Here is a 24,595-nt window from a genome sequence, read left to right on the forward strand (position 1 = left end):
GTACACTGCGATTGCTGAGATATAAATGGATAACAAAATTGTATAAACATTAGAAAAGAATGTTGTGTACATCGCTGTTACACACATCATCATCATCATTTATCATTCTTGGCTTAAGGTCCGTTTTCCATGCTAGCATGGGTTGGACGGGGTATATTAATGACCCTCTTCCAATCTGATCTAGACTGTGTTAGATCTAAACTCAACTTCCTCTGTATCAAGTCTGTCCTTATAACCTCCTGCCAAGTCTTTTTCGGTCTGCCTCTGGGCTTTGCCCCAGGAACTATGAAGTCTCTACACTTTCTTACCCAATTATCCTCCTCCATTCTTTCCAAGTGCCCCAGCCAATTCAATCTTCTTATCTGGATAACATCTTTAGTTCTACGGAGACTTAGCCTGCTTCTTAGCTCATCTGAGCTTTTTCTGTCTATCAGACTGGCGTTACACATCCACCTAACCATTCTCATATCATTCCTTTCTAAATGGTCAAGATCTTCCTGCTTCACTGCCCATGTCTCACTACCGTACAACATAACACATCTTACACAGGCCTCATACAACCTACCTTTTACCTCAATTGACAGGACTCTGCTAGTCAACAAAGGAAGTAACTCTCTGAACTTTTTCCAATCAGTGATAATTATGTTGTTTCTTTTTATGCCAAAAAAACTTAAATATACATAAAAATTTTTAGGTTTAATAGCCTTTTTCATTGCTCAATAACATTTTAAAAAAAGAAAAAATTCACGACTGTAATTATATAGCTCATAAACATCGCAAAATCCATTGTTATATTATGGGATCAATAAAAGAAAATAAAAGAAAAAAAAGAAAACACATCTTACAAAGCTTAAAAATCCCTGTATTCCGTTCTAAAATGACAAGAAAGCAGATGTATGATTCTTAAAAATTGTTGTATTTAGTTCTTACATGACCAGAAAACGATCCTACAAAGCTTAAAGATCGCCGTATATCGTTATTAAATATAGCAATGGAAACTACTATTTTTAATTGTGGTAAAAAGTATCAAAACCAAGTTGCGTCCGTTTATTTAAAAACATACAAATTTACATAGCTTTCGTGATCGCTAGCGCTTTAAAAAAATAGCTTGCATGTTACAGTTAGAACAAAAGGCTTTATCATATCTTTTTGTTATGGTTTGCGCAGGATGATGATATAGAAAACATGTAAATATATTCACATACATGTAAAGTTACATTCTAGCGGTACTGTATGTGTATGATTTATTAGATATGTGGCCAGATATTTCTACTAATGTTTATTTTTTATTTTTTAGATGGACAGTGAGTTACGGAAACAGCTGGGACTTAGAAAATGTATCCTTTTTTCTGCTTAGTAAAAATTATGAATGTGAACTACTCATGTCGACATTTTACAAATTAATTTTCGTGGTTTGTTGATTTGCAGAAAAATTAGTTCTTGAACAGATTTAAACTGCTAAAGTGGTGGGTTTTTAAAACATCCTAACAAAAATGACTTTTTTAGTAAATATATTACACTTTCAAAAGCATCAAAGATACTTCGAGCATTACCCTAAAAATCTATGAATATTTGCAAATTTTATCTTTTGTTAGGATTTTTTTATGTTTTGAAACAGATAAAAAGCACAAAATTTACAAAAAAATGTACCTGTAAAAATTATACTTCCCTTAAGTTAATTTGTGTTTTGTGTGCGTAAAAAATATGCCCTGAAATATAGCTGCACAAAAAATTAATGCTTGGATATAAAATATATTAGCTGTTAAGGGAAAACCACTTAATTATTGAACCAAATGTTGCTGAAACTTGACTCAGCAAATTTTCATATTCCACAACATGATTAATTAGGGTTAATGCCTGGCATTGACCATTCGATATATTGTGACTTTTTGTCATAATGTTGTCCTTATTACCTATAAGCACACAGCCTATTGAACATTTAACACATGCAATAACCAAAGCCTTGGTAACATTTACTTTTCACTGGATACTCGCATTTGCCATTCAACAAAATGTGGCTGCTACTTGCTTTTTTGCTTTGATTGAAATAAAAACACAGGCTTTCATGCTGAACTCATGCTTCCTATAAACTATACCTTACACACGTACACAAGTCTACCTAGCCACATTTAGTATAAAGCATTAGAAGCACACATCTGTTGCTTGTTGATATGTTAGCTATACGTTCACCATTAATTAATTAAATTAATAAAATTATTTATTACAGTGACAAATTCGGGTTCTTTAATACCCCACTGTTGAACGTGTGATTTAAGTTCAAAGATTGTTATAGCTCAATTCTTCAAACACAGAGGTACAATATATACCAAAGAGTTCATAAATGTATTCCTGTTACTAAAGAAATATATACATGTTTTAAATTGTAAGCAGAAAACATGGTATTTTCTTAACATATAAATAAAGCTTTACAAATCCTTGAACAAAGTGCAAGCCCAGGGTATCGTTCTGCATCTCCTTTGAAAAAAGAGGCTGGTACACCAATGCCATTTCTACCAAAGAGCAGACTCAAAGAAAGTTTATGTAAGTATAAAGATGTAAGATGATTATTTGTAACCTGAAAGTAATTGCAAGAACATGAAATTTAAAGTGATTGTTTAATTGGAGAATATAAATGCTGTTCTTTTCATTGTTGTTTAGAATGGGGAACATTTAAAAACTGTTCTCACCTTTGTCACCTCTCTTGTTCACCAAATAAACTCCTCCCCTTCTCTAAACACAAAGACACATAGTTGCCACATCTCTTAAATAACCTAAAATTTGGACCGAAAAAATTAATTCCTCCTTTAATCTCCTAATATTGATTCTTGTTTCAAGTTATTTTATAATTAACCAATATTTATTTTATGAAAATCTTGGTTATAGTGTTTATTTCCTTCTAAAATCTTCTAAAATTACCTAACACGTTTTTATAGTGTGTTTGGTGTGCTCTCCAAAAATTTTGAATAAAAAGGCGATTAGTGTTTTATTTATGTATCTTATGATGATTTTACCAACTATATTAAATGAAAATCACCAATATCTTTCCCTCCCTCCATAATTTTTAGATGTCCCCATGTTAAACTCTCGACTCTCGTTTTAAGTAATATGAACAAGGATAGAGAGTTTAATAGTATTTTTATTAAAAAGTAAGATGTAATGTATAGTTCTGTCCTTTTTAATAATTTTATGGTTTTTATTTATTTTTATAGTTGATGATGAACCATCAACATTTCTAGTAAGTACTTTCATATTTGTCTAAAGGCCACTTTTCACCAGTCTCAATTATTTGTGTATAGGTGTTGTTTCTTAAATTTCCCTGTTCATTAAGTGCTTACTTAGGGTGTGGAGGTTTTTTTTAAAGATGTAGTTGCTTATATTTAATGGGTTTGTGGATACAAAAGTGTCAAAAGTTATTAGAGGTTTTACAGAGTTTAGAGAAACTAACTTATAGCTTTAAGAGTAACTCTAATCTTTTTTATATGATAGCGGAAGTGCAATGGCATGAAAGTTAAAAATTGTTTAAAAATAACAGAAGTTTTAATAATGTTCATTACAAAAATCCATGATTTCTTAAAAGAACCATAATGGAAGGAAGACAAAAACCCAACACAGGAATCAAATCTCATTCATTTTACCATATAATCCTATAGTACTGTTGAAATGGTTGTGTAACAGAGCAGTAATGCAATTTTTTAACAAAAGACTAAGGACAAATTTGTCAATAAAGTGGAATAATAGCCTAACAATTTGCATACTTGTAATTTAACAAATTTTTTTATTGATTGATCGACAAAGAATCAAAATACTAATTATAACTACAAATGGTAAACAATGTTTTGCTGTTGGTTTTTAGTTTCATCTCTGTAATAATACAGAGATTATGTGTGTCTGTGTGTCTGTAACAGGCAAAGTGTATGTGTTTATTTTCCTTTGATCTAGCTAAAAAAGTTATGTCTTAAATGTTAAATTTTCTGACGTTACGGCATGACGTCAATAACACTACTTTAACGTCAATATCCTATATTAAATTATTGAAGCCATTACAGTGCACCTAAACCTTTGAAGGCAAATAACTTGGAAACGAGATGGTGACGTCAATGATTTTTCACCGTGTGGGTAACTAGGGACTACCTGGGACCAATTTGGATAAGTTTCCTAAAACTGGGTCCCTAAATCTGTTTCGGAATGGACGGGTTGATGACGTCATCAAAAAACCTTCAAACTCTAATATCTCTGCAACCGTTTGTCAAAATTTAACAGGCCATTGCTGACGTCAACAAAATTTTTAAACTGTGTTATATCTCATTAACCGTTCGTCAAAAGTACATGATCATATTTTCCTAATCAGCAGTTTAAGCTCTACACAATAGAGCAATGCAAATAGAAGGTTCTAATTTCTTTTGTGGGTGAATTGCTGAGGTCATCAAAATTCAAATTACGCTTCTTTTTCATTTTTATCCTACCTTAGTGGATTTTTCCACGGGCTTTATCGACTAGTTGACAAATAATTCTTTCCTTGTTGTTTGTTCTAACAATAAAGTAAATCTAGTGTGGACTCCACAATGGAAAATTAAATTTCAATTGTGTAGACTATAATGGTAGTCTGTGATTGTTAAAAAAAATATGTCCTGTACCATGGACTATCGTGGTCCTTGTGTAATAATGAAAAGAAAAAGAAACACAATGTTAACTGAGCTAAACAGTGTATGCTCACTCGCATTTACCCAGATTCTATAGTTGATTTAGAGGTATGGTAAGATACAATTTTTCCAAAATCTGATTTGACAGTTTTAGTGTAACTATCAAGTTCTATAATTTGTCACCATTTAATTAGAATAAATAGGTTTAGGTGTTTCTGTTAAGCTTTAGTTCTGTGGAGAAAAAAATTATACCAGTTGCGTGCCAGTAATAAGGAAATTTGAAAGTCTTTATAGAGAACATATAGTTTCTGCTACCTTTATTGCTGTGTTATTTATATTCTTTTTTGAAGTAACTACCATTTTTTTGAAGATTTAGAGGAGAGACTATTACATTGTCATTAAAAAATGGCTTCATAACAATTTTTATATTTTGCATGCATATATAGAAGGGTGCGATGTTTGTTGCATGACATGTGATGTACCACGTGCCATTTTGTTTGTCGTTATGCTTAAAAAATATTTTTATGAGAACAATAAAAGTCTAAGTAACAGTCTCCTTGTTCCTAGAATTTTAAATATTTAATTATCTCTCTAGAGAAACACTTCTTTAAATGATTCTGCTAAACCACTTTACAATGACAGTCCAAGTAGCTTTGGGGTAAGTATTGTATTAAGTTTTTGTTTATTGATGTCATTGTCATTGTTCCTTATATAATTTGCCAGACAGTATCTCAGAATCAATTTGTAGCATAATAATGATATATAATTTACTATGTTAATTTATTTTAGAAGTCTTTCAATGTAACTTCACATCCCAATCAAAGTTTTAACAGTAAGAATGCATCCTTTGCAATGGAAAAAGATGCTGGCATTGAAGGTAAAACCTTTTAAATTTCTGCCATTGAAGTTTTTAAATTACTTTTTGTATCTTATTCTTTATGCTTGCAAAGAAGCTTTGTATTGCTGTGCAATGTCCTCTGAAGAAGCTAGCCAACAGTAAGAATTGCATGTGCTCAAGGATGGGTGCTATTTTTGATGCACATATTTCAGACGTGAAATGTTCAGACTAGGCTAGCTAACAAATCAAATTCTGGTGTCATCCTAACTGAAAAAAACTTCAATTTAAATAAAATGCAATTTTGTGTAAACCATCGAGATCATTGGATGGGAAATCTAATTAATTATCTCTGATAATCATGAAAAGTGATCTGGTGACCATTATTTTTTGTTATAGTTAATTCTTTTTCCTTCTATTTTAGGTTGTACTGATATGTTTTCAGATTTCATGCAACTTTATTGCAACCATCCTCATTCAGCAGATGTGTTTGAACTCATTGAACAGTATGAGGAGGTATTTTAATATACATGCATCATATCAGTCCTTAATAGGCCACCCTATCTTAATAGGCCACCCTATATGCATACTGTATTAAAAGTATCGTCAGACGTGATGTTGTATAAAATTGTAACACTTCAATCAATATTTAGCTCTGTAATAACTTTTTAGATTTGTCGAAAAAATATTAAAACTCTAGTATCATATATACACAAGAATGATCCTACAAGAAAAAGGTATGGTTAGTTTGTGTTAGGTGTGAAAAACTATGTTCTGCTTTAAGTGTGAGTATGAACATAAAAAAAAGTTCAAATGATCTCTTAAATTGATTTTACTGAAGTGATATTACACACTTACAAAGTGAGTTGCACTATAAAAAACTTATGTGAACGTTTTTAAAGATCACACTGGTCTGACATTCAACCTGCCTCTAGGTTTGATCAATTCTTACAGAAAAAGCGTAGTACTTACTTAATGTTACAAGGCGACACAATGATTTAATTTAGATTAAAGAAAGCAGTTAATTTGTTGAACCAATTGTACCAAGAGTGTTATACATGGCGCCTGCTTGGCTCCCTCTTCAGGTAGGAGCATATCATAAAAGAGTTCATGTTTAGGTTGCTAGTTTGTGTTTGATTAAAAGGTTTGACATTTTGAAGGCAGTTATGTTCAAAACATTCCAGTGTTTTTTAAACTTACCTCTCTAGCATTAGTGATGACTTGACTTGCATGATAAATTTTTAGAAATACGGTAATGAGTTAAGTTAACTTGCAAAAATATCTATTGTCACTTGGCTAAATTTTAATAATGATGTGGACTCTATAACCTTGGTTTCACTCTGGAAGTTTAATTTAAACATTTTTTTGACAAAACTTCCCATAATTTATTATTTTTTTGTTTATTAATTTTAAAAATGACATTGGTGAAAGAGTGCTTCTCCAAAATGCTGTGTCAATGCAATGAAAATATTGAAAACTGTAAACTAGAATCTTATGAGATTTAATTTAAGATATAGTGAATCCGAATCTAAAATTTCATAGGTGCTAACTTCCCTTAGAGACAAAAACCTTCATTCCAGTTAACTATAGGGCATGAAAAACAACCATCTTATAAAACCAGATAAATATTATCTTGTTTTAAGGTGTGTCACACCCAAATCGTGTAGTTTTTTATATTGCTAGTATTTTTCTTAAAATGTTAATTTTCTCAAAAAACTTGGTTCTAAGCTGTAGGCGGCCAAGATAATACCCAAACGCTCAAGGCCTTGCAAACTAATGTTTATTATAGAGATATTTCTGTCATATGTCTGTACATTGTTTGCTTTCAGTAAAGTTATTAAGTAAACCAGTTTATTGCTTTACTCATCTTATAGTTAAAGAATTATAAAAAATCGCAAATATGTATGCAATTTATTTTACCTTTTTTTTTAAATCATAGGGATCGAATATTGTCAGAAAGCATGGGAGTGGAAATGGAGTTAGAAGAAGCATCTATAGTATTCTTTTTATGTTATTTTTATTTTTATTGTCCCTTAAAATCAAAAAGTTCTAGAATTTCTAAGCCTTTCTGTAATGTTTAGGATTCTGCGAAAAGTGAGAAGTTAATTGTAGAACGGTTGTTTGAACACGAAGCATCAACAAGGCAATGCCAAATTATTGTTGACTGGCTGGAAAGAAACATGCAAGACAAGTTAGAAGACCTTCTTGCAACAGATAATCTACAGTTTCATTCTGATTCTATATATTGGTAGGTGGTCACTTATTTGTGACTATTGTAAATTTTGCTAAAATTTTGAAAATTAATACCAGCACAATGTTAACAATAATTATTGTCTGTGAACACACATAGGTTATGCAAATGGACAAAAGATTGCATTCATTTAATCTTTTTAATCCGTTATAAGTACACACTTAATGGAAGGATGTGATAGAAGCTGGTTATTGTAGAATTTATAAATTACAAGTTTCATCTCATTCTTTTATTGAAATTCATACACATTTCTTGGAAGCACAAAATCCAAAAAGCATTGAAATTAATAATTATTTTTTAAAAAAGGCTTCAGCAATTCTAGGCAAATGTTTCGTGTTTTAAATAGGTTTGTTTGACTTCAGTAGTCTGTTGTTTATACTTTCTACCTGCAGAAAAAAGTGTGCATGTAAATTGTTCTCAACACAAATCAATATATTACATCACATGGATAGTGGTTTTAAGCTGTATTATTATTTACATTTAAAAATTGCAGAATGTGAACGTACACATTGTTTTTCTATTTTGTCGTCAGATTATTTTAAACTTAGCAAGACAAAAAGAGTTTTTTTCATCTTTAGGGAACACACGGTTCATGACCTATCACAAATAAAAATGAGAAGCAGAGACCCTTCACTTGCCAGTAATCTTATCACTGAAGTGGTACGTTGAATTGTTTTATTTGTTTTTTCTAAATCAAACATCAGCCTTTTCAGATATCTTGGTGATTAGACCTTGGTATGAAAAATAACATGTTCTTATATAAAACTTTATTATATTATATTATATTATATTATATTATATTATATTATATTATATTATATTATATTATGTAACTACTAGGACCCGGATGCTCCCATGCGACAGCAGCGAAAACTGTCAACATTAGATCAGGTTTTTTGTAAATTTCATTTAACTCATGCCCAAGGTCACACTTACTATTTTTAACTTCTGTATTCGTTTTTATAACAGCAAGATGAAGAACAGCTGCTGCTCTACATGTTTCGTTATATTCGCGCGGGAAAGTTGGAAGAGGTACTATGTTAATCCCTTCAAGTTCAAAATGAAATTTGTGTTAAAATTCAATTTGTAAAAATCCTGTGGTGTCCTTTTTTTTAAATACTAATTTCACCAGGTCAGAAAAACAAAATATCCGCCTTGAAAAAGCGAGAAAAACTGAGATTTCTGGTGGCAAGCATTCTTTAGAACAGGTTAATAAATTGAAACTTGAATTGATTGAGAAAAAAATGAAGGAGTTTTTAATTACTGAAACAAAATTTGAACTGATCATTTTCAGGATTTTTTTAGTAACCCAAACACGTCTTTTGTGTAGTCCGAAAATAAAACTGTGTTTCCTATTATGGACATGAGGCTGACAACGTTGACAAATCCCTATACCCTGCACATTTCTGGCTATCCTGCTTGTTATCATGTTTTTTATTTGCATCCACCCATCTATTTAAAGAATGTCATCATTCTAATGATGAAAACAGAAACGTGAAAACAAGCTGCACAACGCTAAATTACTTCATTTTATATGCAACCATTTGTACTTTCCAGGCACAAAATCTCTGTTGTGAGCAAGGTCACTTTTGGAGAGCTGCAAGTTTGGATGGCTGGAGATTATGGCATGATCCGAATTATTTTACAAGTAGGATCAAATACTTATCTGTAGGAATAATAATATGTAGAACCTAATGAGCTGCTTTATGTACGCTTGGTAACCTAATTGTAGGGTATGGTTGTTAAAGGTCGACTTTTTAGGGTGGGTGGAAAAATAAAAATGAAGAAAATAACATGTTTGTTTTCCTTAAAATGTTCTGACAAAAGAAGACAGAATTAATTAAAACCATTGTGACCCCCTATTTTAAACGTCACCATTAAAATCCATCTATTCCAATTTATTAACCCTTTTATGAATTTGAAGAATATTTCCAACCACTCTCTCCTTAATAATCCTTTACAAGTTGATATCCAAACTTTAACATGACTGATTTTGTTTTAAATTTACATTTTCTATTCAACTTAAACCATGTCGATTTTGAATTATTTTACATTTTTTAAGAAGTCGATTTGAGAAATTATTTGTAACCCAATTTAAGGAAATATCTTTTCAAATCCTGCGCATTTATAATGAAGATTTTTTTTATCTTTTTGAACAATGAAGAATAGGTTCCTGACAATGTTAAAATATCTGCAAACGTCGCACTGACTTTTTGATTTCATCATACAACCAGCTCCAAAGTCTTTTGAATATTTGAAGACAGGGCGAAATAAATGGGTTCTTTAAATATACTTTGCATGATTTAATTTTTTCTCTTTTTTTGAAAATGCCCTCAAAAGGTGAAAATTGTAATTTCGGGGTACAAAATAATTAGCAGTGCAAAACTTCAACTTGGAAAATTTGTCAAGTAGTGTCTGTGTCATTTTTTTTAATTCATTCACAACTAGAAAATAAATACACTGGTGATAGAACGATTATTTTACACGGAGAATATTTGTTACCAGTTGTTTGCACAGTTGCCTTAATGCATTGTAAAAAAAAGATTTCGGAGATTTTTGTATTTTTCTGCCCAAAAATCACCCCCCCCCCCCCCCCCCCCATTACTGTGTTATCGTCACTTTGTTAAAAGCGTCAAATTTTTTCAGCTGAATCAGATGAAGATATTTTACCTGCAGAAGGGAATCCTGACCGAGACCTATGGAAGATCAATTGTTGGGCTCTGTCTAAGGAGGTAAAGTCCACTATAGGTTGATATTGTATATTGTCTTGCAGTTATCATTTTCTATTCAATTGATGTTAATTTAAAATTGATTTTTTTGTGCAGAAGTCGTATAACATGTATGAAAAAGCCATGTATGCTGCACTCAGTGGCAATCTCGAGCAGGTATGTGTTTTTTTACCATTTTATACTAAACGATATAGACAGAATTAGTGTACTGTCTTAACATTTGTTTCAATCTAATCAATGCGCGTTGTTTTTGTTTTTTTTAAGTTACTTACTGCGCCTCTTTTTTTCAGCTTCTACCAGCGTGTAACTCTTGGGAGGACTGTGTGTGGGCGTACTTCAAAGTACTTGTAGATGTGAATGTCGAACAGGTGAGCATTTTTATGTAAGCCAAAAGATGTCTATACAAATTTTAATTTTTTGGCGCCTTAGCACTACTTGGTTTTTTGCGATGAATAATTTTTGCAAATCGTAGGCAATAACAACAGAATTGAAAAAAACTGCAGAAGGGAACGGAGAGACTATATATATATACATATTTTATAGTTTATTTTAAATGTACCTTTTGCCAGCATATACATGTCATTATATTTTTATATATACCACAAATTTTGCGAATAATTTTATTTTCGCTAATAGTGTCCATTGTAATTTTTCGCGAAGAGTTGATTCGCAAAAATTAATATAATCTCACATATAATTAATTTTCGTTTTTTCAATGTGTACATAAATAAGTCTGTTTCTATTGTAGGAAATACGCAATCATCCTCGCACAAGCCGAAGTTTAGTGAAACTCCCAGAAAAGTACTGGGAACAAGTACAAACAAACGAGTAAGCAAATATTTATCTAGCTGAGTCTGTTTGCACGTTATATGGTATACAAACGTGGCCAGAGAATAATTTCTGATATCAAAACACATCGTTAATATGTCGGTAAATTGTGTATTGTGTACTACGTTTAGACGTCAAAAAGCTTTTTTACTAAAAAAATCAAAATACTGATGATTTTTTTATCTTTAAACCGTGCCGTGAAGAAAATTTATTTCACTTTCATAGATGCATGTATTTTGATATCTCGATGTTTCAAGTGGTCACGAGTTATGACTTCTAGATAAAGTGTCGGTATTTTGGGCTTGCTTTGACGCCAATGCGCGTCTTTTAAAATCTAAGGGATAATGTCCAATCAGATGTTAAATCAGACAAAATAGGTTTCTCAAGATTTACTTTCGCTAATTGTAACCATTTTTATTTTCAGATTAACGCCACAAGGTATAATAAAGCAAATTAAAGCTCACCCTAATATGGTGAGCATTTTACACTGCAAACACGTAGCATGTATAATTTGCAATCTGAATACAACCATTTACTCTTTTGTAGGACATTCGAAAACAATGCGGAGAATCATACAGAATATTTCAAACGAACATAATCTTGAATGAAATTGACGGTATGCAGTCTTGTGCAAAAACCATATTTCTTCTTATAAAATTTTGGAAATGAACGTTTGCGATTAGATCAACGCATTGGGCGAATAAACTATTTTTTTATATATCCTATTGCTTTTTTTAAAATTTTAAGTTTTGTGAATTTACGCAGTCAACTAACTCGTTAGTACTTGTGAAATTTTTACCTCTAAGATATGCTCATTCACTACCTTTAAATTGCTCGTGATGCTTAGCTGCTGTTTCATTTTAATGTAAACTAATTTTAAAGTCTGTAGGCTTGGAATAACGTTAGAACTTTTTATAACCCAAGCAGTGTATCATAAAGATACCCGCCCAGAGACTATTATATGTGATTATTTTGTATGAAACACTGTTATTATAAAGAAAATGAATATAAATACAGAAAGAAAAGCCTTCATCTTCTATATTTTTGCAATGCATATCTCACTTTTATTTAAAGATGTGTAGAAAATTAAGTTGTTTATATTTTTTAATGTTTTTTTTGTATTATTTCTTAGATTTGTTATTGGAGTTAAAAAAATACCTATCTATCAATAATGCACATTTAACAAGATGTATGGTAAGGAGAACTACTATAATGAAATTTTCTTCCTGAAGACTATTTTACATCTTTATACGTTTCCTTTTATGTTCCATGCTTGTTGAGTGTTTACATCCTTTTGTGAAAAGGAGAGTTGATAACAGAGAGAGAGATAACAGAAAATGTAACAATTGGACCTTTTTGATGGTCAACACCACGGCAGCGACTACTGTCACCACTATTAGTCAGTTTGTCTGCCTTGGTTTTTAAGTTTTTAATATTTTATTTATTTAGGCACATCTTGTCTTGTTCTTGCAAGCTGTTGGAATTCAAACTCAGGTGAGAAGTAACCTAAACATACTGATTATTGCTAGTCATGAGAGGTTGCGCGTGTAAAGACTAGTTTTTAGCATGTGCTAGTTTTTAGGATTTGCCTAAAAATAGCGAGAATAACCGTATTTAATAGAATAAGTGTCCAGGACGCTTTGTGAGTGACTTTGTGAAGGTTCGCTTATTGGAACGTTCACAGACGTTTTTTGAATATATTGGTTAAAAAAGCATCGAAATATTTTTAGCCCTGATCAAAGAAGAAAAAAAAGTACAAATACTAATTTAAAAAGTTCCAGTTTGTCATAGCAATAAGGCACGGCTATTTACAGAAATACATGCTAAAATTTCTCAAGAGTTTGCTATAAAGTAACGCGAAACATTGTTTTGTACTACCGCGCCTGGAACATTCTATTTTTGTTTTTTGTTTTAATTTTAGGAAGAAATATGCGTGGAAGTTTTGCGGCGATACGTAGAGGTGTGTTTCCGTTTTCAATGTTTTTTACTGCGACTTATTTAGATTTTCTTCTTCCCTCTTTAGAAACGTTTTTTTTTTTTTTTTTAATTTCAAAGCCAATCCTTTTCGTGTTTTTCATGCAGATTCTTATAGAAGACAAACACAACTCTCTTGTTGCTGTTTATACGGCTCGTTTACCGGCAGAAATGCAAGTTGATGTTTACGCTCGATTCTTGGAAGGTATTTCCTTTTGCGCTTTTTTATGCCCTTAGTCTACTATGCAAATTTAAACCCATTGTTTTGGCGTGTAAAATTCAACATTGTCTTATTGTGCAGGCATCGAGGACACGGAGGCTAGAGAAATGTACCTGGAACTAGCCGAAGAAGCAGGTACGTTTTGAAACCCTCCTTCTGAGGTGTCAAATTTGTCTTTGTTTTCGACGATACGTACTTACGTAATTAGGCCTCGTAAAATTATATATTGTCGATTTGCGAAAAATTATTATTAATATGTAGAATTATTTTAGGACTTGAACTAAAACATATCACAAAACAAATTGTAGAGAATATTCGTTCACATGTAAGTTTTTTTGGTGAGAAATTTTTATTTTTTGAAAATGCTGATAAACTATTTTTGTATTGGAATACAGTATTCTCTCTTATTAGGGGATGCCCTTGGTGCATGAACAAAGTGTCCGCTAATTAGAGGTGTCCGCTTTTTGGAAATTTTTACAATATAAGCTCAAAATTTAAAGAAAATGCGATTTTCTATACGAAATGTGTAACGTAAAAAATTAGCGGGTAAGGTACCCGCTAATTTTTTGGACTTAGACACACAAAAAAGAAGAAAACAACTAAATTGAACGTAATATAACTTTTTTTAAAATAACAAACAAATATCAACATCATAATATCCACTAAATTAACGAAAAGGTTGTTTAAAAAAAATTTATTTGGAGAAAAAATTTTTTAATAGATTGTTTTTTTTTTTGATACTTAGATTTAAAACTTTAAATTATTCCAGCATCGAGAGGTTGCAAGCGAGATGTGGTATTTTTCGGCAAAAATACGATCTTTATGTTGCTAAACTTGTCTACCAATGGCGGTAGATGGACAGTCGCGTTATCCAAAAACAAAATGACATTTCTTTTCTCTGTTTTCATTTGACGGCTTAGATTTTCGAGGATTCTCTCCATGATTTCCACCTGCATCCAAGACTTTGGGTCTGCAAAGTACATGACCTTACTAAGCTTATCTTCTGCACTAGCTAACCGAAAACATCTTGGTTTTCTTTTCTTTCTTAGGCAAACCTTTGTTGAGCAAAGCTTTAACAAAACACCCAATTTCATCCATCTTTAGTATATCTCAATCCGCATATCCTTTACACAGTTCTTGTATTCATTTCATCCAAGATTCAATATTAGTCGTGGAAACGTCGTGAGACTCGCCAGAAATTTGTTTTTCTTTTATACCATGACTCGATTTCCATTTATCCAACCAGCCTTCCGATGCCTTGAAGCTATCCAGTTCTGGAGATTGTTTGATATCCATTGCTTCTTCTTTGAGTAGAGGACCATTTACATAAATACCAGACGCTTTACATTTTTTAAACCACATGTAAAGAACTTCGTTGATGGCATTCTCTGTTAATGTTTGAAACCTTTGCCTCGAAAGTTTTCAAACTCTACTCTGAGCTTTTTCTCATTTTTTAAAAGGTTTGCTGCTTATGTCTTTTCAATATTATATGTTATAGAAATGTCTCTACAACTCATTTTTTTTTCTTTTTATTGTCATCTAATATTTTGATTTTCTCATCTAATGTCAGGCAGCGTTTGTTAAGTTTCCCAGCTTCACGTTTTTTCAAGTTAACAGGAGCCATGATGATGACGAAAATATTGTTCATTCCAAAAAAAATATTTCTTTTTCAAAGCATTAAAACATTCGAATCAACCCGTTCGATCGAATCAATGCATTCGATCATTTTTCATTCGATATTCGAGAATTAGCATTCAAAGGATTTTTTTGAAAAACAAGCAAATCTTAGTTCATTGTCCATAAAAAAAGTTATTCGGTAAAACCATGGTAAAACAAATATGATTACTGAGGTCGACATACCCATACTCATCGAAAAAGATTGGAATGAGTACCAGTACAAATCCTTTGCTAGAGGATATCATGTCTACATGGAGCCCCTTGGTGGGGGAATTAAAATGCAGGCATGAGCCAACTAACGAGGTGGACGGAAATGCGATAGCAATAATAAGAACTGATTCTTTACAAAACGAAAGCATTGCTGGACACATGCCACAAAACATATCAAAAATATGTTTCATGTTCTTGAAAGTCCCGAACAGTTCGATTACGGCTGAGGTTTGAGGAAAGAGGGTTAATCGTGGGGGTGGATATGGTCCGAAAATACCAGTTGTATATGAGTTTTATGGACAAAAAAAGTTGATTGAATGGTTTGCGAAGAAAATTGAGGCCGACATTTCTTGTTAAGTTTTAAAGTGTTTAATTTTTCATTATTTTTGAATGCTGCTCCCTAATTTTTTGGATTGTCCGCTAATTGGAGAGAAAAAAAGCCTATAGTTGCCATTTCGTGCAAAAAAACTTGTCCGTTAATTGAGTGTCCGCTATTTAGAAAGTTTTTTATCAGACTTCGACCAAAAAACGGCCAGTGCATGGACAAAGTGTCCGCTAATCAGAGATGTCCGCCTTTTAAAGTGTCCGATAATTTGAGAGAATACTGTAGTATATGTTTCACTTGGTTTTGCAGAGGTTAGCAAATTGACTTGTTTTCGAAGTAGTTACCAACCTTTTCGTTTTATTTCAGGATTTTGAAGATCAAAAGAAAAACACAGAGGTAGCTGCTTGTTGAAGAGTTGTTTAATTTTCGCCGTATTTCGCAGAGACCTTGCAAATGGAATATTTTTGCAATTTTGGAATTTTATTTTATTCAGGCTTAAATAATTTGCAAATTCGCAAAAATTAACATATATACCCAAAATAGACAAAAAGAATTTTGGAGTTTGATAAAAATTTTGTCGGACTAACAATTTTGCCCAACAGAAAATATTTATTTCGTTTTTTTGTCTGATCAAATCTTAAATCTTTATGTGAATTTTAATCTTCATGTGTTCACTTTCAGAGCGACAACAAAAAGATTAACTCAATCGATTGGTTAGTTTTTGATCCATCTCAACGAGCTGAAGCGATCAAGCAAGCAAACGCCATAATGAGAGGGTTTTTAGGTAACTAACAACTTTCTCTCTTTGACTAACTTAACAGACTAATTTTCTTGAAAATGCGGATTTTTTATATTCACGATAAATAATGCTAACTCTGTTTAATCTCAATACAATACACTCGAAAAGGTCATTTTATTAGTTTCTTAAGCGTCTGACAAGAATATTTATGAAGAATTTTTTTTCTTAGCTGAAAGAAAACATGAGGAAGCGCTGGCGGTGTTTAATAAAATACCGACTGATTCTATTGACGTCATTCATAAACAATGGAGAATGAGGGTAAGTCATTAAATTAAATTATAAATTATATAAATTTGATTTTTTTGCATGAAGTGTGCTGAGTTTTTATAATACCGGCATGCATCAGAGGCAGAGGAGTTGTAACAAAAAGCTACCCTAAGGTAAGAATTTAATTTTCGCAAAATCAGGTCGATTTTGCGAAAATTAATTTCGCGAAACCAAACAAAAGGTGACAATTCGCTAAAATATCTTTCTAAAATATCTAAATTTTTTCTACCCCTAATTTGCGAAAATCACGTGGAAGGCTGCGGAAAATGATATACCTCTCGACTACTTCACTTTGTGTATCCGTTATATATAAAAAAAAATGGTATTGTAATTTCTTTTTAAAGACCACCTCTTCATACTAATTTTCACGCAGCGAAAAAATTTCTCCCAAAAACAACTAGTCAAAAATATTTAGCAACAAAATATAGTGTTTTAGAACAATGCATGCATTTTTTTCTGTAAACTAAAAGGGTAATTTTGCGCAACAACGACCTTTTTTGCAAATATGCGAAAGGTAAATTCATGTCCGCACACAGCCTACGAAAACGTACATTCCTCGAAATTGTGACGCTGTGAAAATCTTTACCTTCAAACGCAAACAATTTTCTGTTCAAACCTATTTCTATTCCTTTCCTTGCGCCTTCATTTGTTGTTTTTTTTGTTTTTTTTTTTTGTTTCTATTGACAAATTTTTATTTTTATTTTGCAGGCTGGTGAAAAAGTGCTTCCTGCTGAGGTGGATGATGGGATTCGTGAATATCTTTGCATCAAAGCGTACCTTGTAATTTTTTTTTAAAAAAAGTTATTAAGACGCTACTGACTATTCATAAAAATATTTTTATAAGAAATTATTATTAAAAATTAAAGCAGCGTTGTAGTGTTCACTGGTTGAAAATCTTAAAGAGTTGTTGCAGCCTGATGAGATTGTTCTCTTTGTCATCGTCCAGCCCTTTTGTTTTGGACTACCAAAAGAGGTTTGATTGGACCAAAAACATAATATTTGCTTCGAAAATGTTGGTAAAGAAAGTGGAAATCTGATTTTTAAATACTAAAGATTTTTTAACTCTCTTTTTCTTTTCAGCATGCGCATGATTCTTTTAATGCATGGTTTGATCATTTTTACCACCAAGCCCCAGTAAGTTGACGCTCTCTGCAGGTTGTTATACAGACACACATATATTTGTATATCTTCGCGTTTTTTGTTTTGTTTTCCTGAAGTCCTTTTTAAAATAATTTACTTAAGCCCATAAATTATATCCTAAATATAATTATTGGTAAACCTGTGTTTTAGGTCGAACCTAAAAAGGCCACACATCAAACGTTTAAAGATCAGATTGTGTATGAAGAAAGTTCCAAAGAATATCAGGTATCTGCTATGTATCCATTTGTCCTATTAACAAAAAAATCTTTAACAGCAAACACACACATGTACTTTAGGTCTCCGATATTTGGAGGCATAGGACAGGGATACGTACTCGTCTTTAAAGAAGATACACGACTTCTGGAGTTCACCCTGGGTATTTCTTAACTTCAAAGAAGCTTTTTTAAACATTAACCTTTTTAGTACATATAACCTCAGCGTAAAGTAAAGAAACATTGTGTTTCTTTATAACAAAAAGACGCGTAATTCGTAAAAATATACCCAGCATACCGTAATCTCGCATTGCAGTACCGTTTATTGCCCAAGAATAGCTCAAAACAAATTTCATTTTGTTAGCAAATGCATTTTTGTGCACTTATTTCGGTAGAGTGTTAGCACCAGTATCCGCTATACACTTTTACCAAATACTCCGATTGTTCTTAAATTAAACCTGAATGAAAAAAGAGTCGTCATAACACTATAGTTATGTTTCCAATACATTGACACGAAAAGGCATGTTTTATCAAGCGAAAAACTTCACTTGATAAGATTAATTCTGATACTTCGTACTGTTCTAGTAATGTTCTAGCTTTTGTTTGTTTGTTTTGTCCTGAACATTGATGTAATAAATTGTCCTGGAGTTTAAATCTTAAGTATGTTTCACCCTGTAACATTGTGGCATGCTTATTTTTTTAGGCTGATTTTGAAAGATGGCATAAAACTTTGTCTTCCCATGTTAAAGTGAGTGAGAATACGAACGACTTTGTTATTGCAACCCGTTACGATTATGCTCGTTATACTATACATATTATACTATATTTGGTTTGTCTTTGAGATTCTGGTTTTTGGTTTACCGTAGGGAGATTATTATTCGTGTAAACTTCTTACCAAACGTTTTTGTGCTTTAGTTCGTATGCTGTTTATCAAAGTACAGTTGACTTTCGTAAACACCAACTGCCATGAGAATAACCATTTCTGTCCTTTTTGTTTAAAACTTCGGTGCACACAGATTTTTGTGAGTGTCGTGACAGAGTGTGTGACGAGAGCAGTTCTCGTTTTTAGAATAATTTAATTTTCATAGGTTTCAATGTTCAGTACAGTTTCCCTTTTGTTTGTGTGCTTTAAAGCCCATAACTGGGGAAGGTGTTAATAAGTTAAAGTGGCTCGATTTTCATTCTAAATGAGGGTCAACAATAGATAGAGAGGGGTATGGGTATTCTTTAATTGTCTGTTGGAATTTTATCTGACCTTCATCGTACACATTTGCATTAAATTAATTCTGACTTCTGTTGTGAGAAAGTTAGACTTTTTTAATATTGGAATTGTCCTCTCCCCGTTCTAATTAGGTTGCCAAGAGTGTTTAGTAAACAACTTTAAACAAGTTAACAAACCACTGCATATTGATCCATAAATATCTAATCTTAAAATATTTACTTGTAACATTATATTTCGAAGATATTTCGTGAAACTTCTATTGACCTTTAAAATTTGAGTCATGTTCATTCTTTAGTCAACTTCAGATTGCATATACAATGTATTATTATTTCCTGGTGGCTGGATGGTCGACAAGAGACAGGTCAGTGTGACTACATATTTATATAGCTTGCTAAACTTATGATGATTTACAAACTTAATGCTTATTACTTTTTACAAATTTTGTATGGCTTCCAAACTAGTTTCTGATTGTTAACATTTTTATGTTCATAGGATGGTAAAACTGGCGAAAATACGCGTGGTCAGCAGTTACATTCTTTACGTCAACTATGCATCCCTTATTTAACATTCCTTTTGCATTCTGTTCTTCAAAATAATATGCAATATAGAGACGTAAGTAATATGTGCCGATTTAGAACTTTATTGTTTTAATATTGGTTTTGAGATTATACAACTACATGTTATAGTGATAAGAGATATATCATAATTCTTTTTCTTCTAGTGTCTTGAACTTGCGACAGTTATTCAATCAAAACGACATAATTTGTATCAGGTATGCAGCAGAATATATTTCTTTCTTCATTTTTAACATGTAAAGTTATGCGAAACTTACATTTGAACAGTGGCGAAATCATCAAGAAATTTAAAATGTTCTGCTGAAACACGAGCCATTAAAAATACGCAACTTACACATCACCAAGTTAATACTTCTTCTTTTAATAAGGTCTTTCAGAAGCAAGAGCTTCAAAGATTTTTGCACCTAATGCGCGAGTCATCTATCGGATTGTTGGATGAAGGATGTGATGCATTTGGATATGACCGATCGAACTCGAAATAAAAGAAGAAAACGAAAAAAAAACGCAGCAGAGAAGCATGTCAATTCAGTTAGTGAACATTTTTTAAAATGATGACAAAATCAACAGCACCATGCAGGCTAAGAAACATTGCTGGAGTCCGTTTCAAATCCGGCAAAGTGAAGTTGATATTTCTAAAACTGATGTTAAATTTTGTATCGTTGTCTTTTTACGGTGAAATAATATCAATCATGCAGAAAATATAGTCTTGTTTCGTTTATCTAGATAAGTGATTCGCACCAACACACGCTCAAAATAGCTGTTACATATATAATTTCATATATAAAGAATCTAGGGTTTCAGGATAGGCAGCATGGCAAAAAAAAATTCGTTTTTAGATGTTATTTCGCAAAAATTTCTACCCACTGAAATTTCTCTCCGACGGAAGCTATTTGATTACTTTTAACACAATAATAACAAATAAGGCATCAAGTGATTCGAAATATTCGCGACACATACATTGGCCCCCAGTTACAACATTCAGAAGGTAACACTAAAATTCCATGGCGCGTTTTTAAATAATTAAACGTTCCCTCCGCTAGTTGGTTTATGGTACTGTCAATAAGAGAGCACGTATCATCGACAGCAAAAAGTATGTCTTTTTGTTGACAAGTAATTTGTACTACCTTGTTTATGACTTCGTCGTTTTCAAGAGGTGATATCGAACAAGTTGAATAAACCACTATACCTCCAGGCTTGACTGTTTTTAAAGCAGACAACAACAATTTAACTTGGAGCTTTGCATTCTCGTTCATTTTCTTTACACTCCACCCTCCATACTGGAAATGCTTTTGAATCACGTGTCTCTCTGATGAACATGGCGCATCGACTAGAACCTTATCAAACGTTTGTACTTCCTCTGTACCAAATTGTTGACCGTCCCAATTTGTGATTGTCACGTTGCTTTTGTGTGTATTGTGGAGAGGTAGGTACTCCTTTATCACCTTTGAGGAAGAAAGAATAAATTGTATCACTGAAATTTAATTTTTGCTCGACGTGATGGCGTTTTTGTAACTAAATTTTTTATTCTCGTCTTCTCTTGAACATTTATTTTGGCTTTAAGACCGAATACCTTAAATCAGTTCTTCTATCTTTTGTGTAAAAAAAAGAATTCAAAGGAACCGGGCGCAGACTGAAGAAGAAAAACATGACTAGATTGTAGTTTTGCCGTTTCATTTCGCGAAGATAAACAGTATCATGAAATACTGTTTATCTTCGCAATAAACTCTCGTCTTACGCACCTTTTTCAGTCTGTTAAATCTTCCCTTTGTGACGTCGTTGCTTACAAGTTGTCCTTTCAAAGATAAAAACTGCATGATAGCTACTGTTTTTCCACCAGGCGCTGCGCACATATCTAACACCCTGTCATCTGGTTGAATTTCCAAACCAAGTACGGGTAGCAGAGAGGACAGATCAAGAAGGTAATACGGAAGAATCTTATTTTTGCTGAAAACGTATGGAGATTTAAAGAAATCAGAAAAAAGTAGTCTCGCATTGTTAAGTTTTCTACCACACGTGTTTTTGACAATTCTTTGGAGAGTGAGAATCCCCTCGTTACTTTCAACATCACTTTTAAGAACCCAATATGGTTTGGAAGAACTTTCTAGTGAAGGTAAAATAATATGACCTTCAGTGAGAAAATACTTGGCAATTGATTCATCCTCTCTTATTTTAATTTCGTGTTTTGATGTAGCCGTACTTCTCAAATGAAATTGAGAAGTATTTTCAGTGTTAAGAAACGTCTCGGTATCAAATGGATAGTATTTATTTAACACTGCGCAATGTCGATTAGAAAGTTTTAAGTCTTCGTATAATCGGTTCCATTCTGCAAATCTGGTTTGGTAGAATGTTTCCATTTGTTTTAAAATTTTGACACAGTGATTCTAAAAAACAATAAAATGTTATGGATGTGATTATTTCAAAAAGAATAAAAAAACATGCTTATAAGAACATCAGGTCTATTGTTTTCCTATTGTCTGTTTAAAATAACGAGAAACTCGAATAATACCACTCTGGTTAGAAAGTTAGAATTCTTAAAAAAAAGCGTGTGGAATAAAAGCATTAAATATGTCAAGTAATGCATGAGAAATTGACCATTCGCGAAAATACATTTTGGCCAAATTTATTGAAACTATCGATTTGCGAAATCAAAAAAAAAAATTTTTTTTCTCGCAAAATCGCATAATTAAATTCTCGCGAAATTTAATTCTTACAAAATATATTCCAGCTAGCTACCTTATTTCACGATTTTTCCACGAGATCCACAATCGCTAAAGCTAGGCTTCGCCATAGAAAAAGCTTAATCACAAAAGTTCGAAAAATCGAAACTTCATTCTCGTATACTTTTTTTTTGCTCTGTAGCTACTTTCTTTTAGCTTCTAGCAACAATCGTTAACCAACTCTTTGAATTGATCCATAATGATGTGGGTTTTTTATCTTTTCTGGCATTCTATTGTAATTTCACACGCTCTTTTAAAACCTTTTCAAACAAATAATATTCATTATTTTATTTTGCCAAAAGTATTTTTGCGAATATTATTTACCACGATTTCGCGAATATACTGTATCGTGAAAGTTTTTTCCTTTGAAGTTGCTATTACAATATTATATTTTTTTTTGGTCGTTGTTTTCTTGCAGCCGTTTTCGCGTATATAAAAACAAGATGGTGACGACAGTCACATAATTTTTTTGTACAATTTTCGTAAACATTGAAAAAGGATAAAAATCAAATCTAACTTCTATTTTGGTTGCTTCTATTAACAAAATATTTTATTTTATTTTATTTACAGGCTCGAGATGCAAAGGAACTTAAGGTAACCAAGACTTTTGCATTAAAAGAACGCCATAAAGATGTAACGGCACTATAATTAGCGCAGTTTTAATATTTAGTACGTTAATTGAGTGGACGTTAATTTGTTACTGGTAGAGGGGTTCTTCGTAGTTTATATCATCGACGTGATCCGTTATGGATTGTATTTCGTACGATTAATGCTTGTTGTATACTTACATTTTATATTTTACATTTTTAAAAAATTCTGTTACATTGTTTTCCCGTTATACTTTGTTTTTGGATTACATCCGCATTCATTTAATCGGTGTTCTCCTTAGTTTATAAACACAGCGTTATTCATTCTGGCGGGCATGGAGACGTAGGCAGAAAACAAAAAGGGTACATGTCCCGGATAGCGTTGGATCCCATTACATCGTTTCCCGAAAGCGCACAAAATCCAAATTCTGTTTTTAACTCCGTTTCGACTTCAACATGCGAAAAAGCTCCTGAATATTTTTGCCGACTCTCAAGATAAATTTAACTTTTTGTCGTAATAAGACTTTGCGCATTGCCTATGACACCTATGATGGCACTCATCTTTCTGCATTTTTTAGTTAAACCCACAAGACATAATTCTTCTTATCTTCGGTTTGCCCCAAGATTCCAACGAGGAATACAATTTTCATCAGACAAAAATTGAGTCTCCAAATCAATAAAATCTTGTTTCTGCACCAATCGCAGTTTTGTCTTACTTGTAGCTAACTAGCGCTAGCTAGCGAGCTAGCTATACCAGGGGCGGCGCCACAATTTCCAGACTGGGTGGGGGGGGGCTGAGGCATAGTGGGAGATTTTGAGATTTTATTGGCAATCAACGAGCGAAGCGAGTTGCAGAAACAACAAACAACAACCTATTTTTAGAGTCCTAAAACACCTAAAACGGCTATGCCTTGGACTTCAGAAAAGCTTTGTTTATTGGCACCACCCCTCTTGTCAAGCTAACTCATCTGCAGCCCTTCAACTGCTATTGAGATAGAAAACAAAGAGCATTACCTTACTCATGACGCACTCCTAAAACACATTAATATCTGTAGCTAGCTAGCTAGCGTTCTCCTTTTTTTTATTTTCCTTTCTTCACTTTTTTAAATTATAATTGAATTCCACGCAGCTTGAGGTTCCATGTTGAAATTTTGACTAATAAATATATTACGGACTGAGTAAATATACATTAAAAATACAAGGAATCTTAACTTTATGGATTTAACAGGGTTTTCTTATATACTACTTCATTATTGTATCTTCATTTAACATTTTCACACAATTTCAGATTTTTACTCAAAAAAATGTTTACTTATGTTTGGTCTATTTTTTTAGTCTTTGAAATTACGTCATTGTTTTTCTAACCCGATACAAATCGGAATCAATA

The 24,595-nt window shown here is 32.4% G+C and overlaps 2 protein-coding genes across 2 annotated transcripts in view; one reads left to right on the forward strand and one right to left on the reverse strand.

The window, feature by feature from the left end:
* LOC130644172 (nuclear pore complex protein Nup107-like) overlaps positions 1 to 20,603 on the forward strand; it is a 28,015-nt gene extending 7,412 nt beyond the window's left edge. The window contains exons 2-38 of the mRNA XM_057449672.1: positions 1,298 to 1,337; positions 2,425 to 2,541; positions 3,210 to 3,235; positions 5,236 to 5,298; positions 5,430 to 5,517; positions 5,900 to 5,991; positions 6,148 to 6,212; positions 6,483 to 6,560; positions 7,415 to 7,472; positions 7,557 to 7,723; positions 8,305 to 8,386; positions 8,567 to 8,617; positions 8,696 to 8,758; positions 9,284 to 9,374; positions 10,373 to 10,458; positions 10,552 to 10,611; positions 10,746 to 10,823; positions 11,204 to 11,283; positions 11,708 to 11,756; positions 11,830 to 11,899; positions 12,416 to 12,477; positions 12,733 to 12,777; positions 13,205 to 13,243; positions 13,366 to 13,462; positions 13,559 to 13,612; positions 13,750 to 13,802; positions 16,056 to 16,085; positions 16,371 to 16,473; positions 16,658 to 16,746; positions 17,464 to 17,535; positions 17,836 to 17,889; positions 18,046 to 18,120; positions 18,811 to 18,855; positions 19,625 to 19,690; positions 19,822 to 19,941; positions 20,051 to 20,101; positions 20,273 to 20,603. Coding sequence (XP_057305655.1) covers positions 1,298 to 1,337; positions 2,425 to 2,541; positions 3,210 to 3,235; positions 5,236 to 5,298; positions 5,430 to 5,517; positions 5,900 to 5,991; positions 6,148 to 6,212; positions 6,483 to 6,560; positions 7,415 to 7,472; positions 7,557 to 7,723; positions 8,305 to 8,386; positions 8,567 to 8,617; positions 8,696 to 8,758; positions 9,284 to 9,374; positions 10,373 to 10,458; positions 10,552 to 10,611; positions 10,746 to 10,823; positions 11,204 to 11,283; positions 11,708 to 11,756; positions 11,830 to 11,899; positions 12,416 to 12,477; positions 12,733 to 12,777; positions 13,205 to 13,243; positions 13,366 to 13,462; positions 13,559 to 13,612; positions 13,750 to 13,802; positions 16,056 to 16,085; positions 16,371 to 16,473; positions 16,658 to 16,746; positions 17,464 to 17,535; positions 17,836 to 17,889; positions 18,046 to 18,120; positions 18,811 to 18,855; positions 19,625 to 19,690; positions 19,822 to 19,941; positions 20,051 to 20,101; positions 20,273 to 20,386 — 2,673 coding nt within the window. The 3' untranslated portion in view covers positions 20,387 to 20,603. The remainder of the gene's footprint in view (positions 1 to 1,297; positions 1,338 to 2,424; positions 2,542 to 3,209; positions 3,236 to 5,235; positions 5,299 to 5,429; positions 5,518 to 5,899; positions 5,992 to 6,147; positions 6,213 to 6,482; positions 6,561 to 7,414; positions 7,473 to 7,556; positions 7,724 to 8,304; positions 8,387 to 8,566; positions 8,618 to 8,695; positions 8,759 to 9,283; positions 9,375 to 10,372; positions 10,459 to 10,551; positions 10,612 to 10,745; positions 10,824 to 11,203; positions 11,284 to 11,707; positions 11,757 to 11,829; positions 11,900 to 12,415; positions 12,478 to 12,732; positions 12,778 to 13,204; positions 13,244 to 13,365; positions 13,463 to 13,558; positions 13,613 to 13,749; positions 13,803 to 16,055; positions 16,086 to 16,370; positions 16,474 to 16,657; positions 16,747 to 17,463; positions 17,536 to 17,835; positions 17,890 to 18,045; positions 18,121 to 18,810; positions 18,856 to 19,624; positions 19,691 to 19,821; positions 19,942 to 20,050; positions 20,102 to 20,272) is intronic.
* Positions 2,325 to 24,350, reverse strand: LOC130644174 (5-methylcytosine rRNA methyltransferase NSUN4-like). The gene is made up of 5 exons (XM_057449673.1): positions 24,223 to 24,350; positions 21,644 to 22,285; positions 20,239 to 21,346; positions 2,688 to 2,730; positions 2,325 to 2,575 (listed from the first exon to the last, which is right to left on the reverse strand). The coding sequence occupies exons 1-3, from the start codon at positions 24,229 to 24,231 to the stop codon at positions 20,831 to 20,833; spliced, it is 1,167 nt and encodes a 388-aa protein (XP_057305656.1). The 5' UTR covers positions 24,232 to 24,350; the 3' UTR covers positions 2,325 to 2,575; positions 2,688 to 2,730; positions 20,239 to 20,830.
* Between the last annotated feature and the right edge of the window lie 245 nt (positions 24,351 to 24,595).

Source organism: Hydractinia symbiolongicarpus, chromosome 5 (assembly GCF_029227915.1).
Source record: "Hydractinia symbiolongicarpus strain clone_291-10 chromosome 5, HSymV2.1, whole genome shotgun sequence".
Lineage (NCBI taxonomy): Eukaryota > Metazoa > Cnidaria > Hydrozoa > Anthoathecata > Hydractiniidae > Hydractinia > Hydractinia symbiolongicarpus.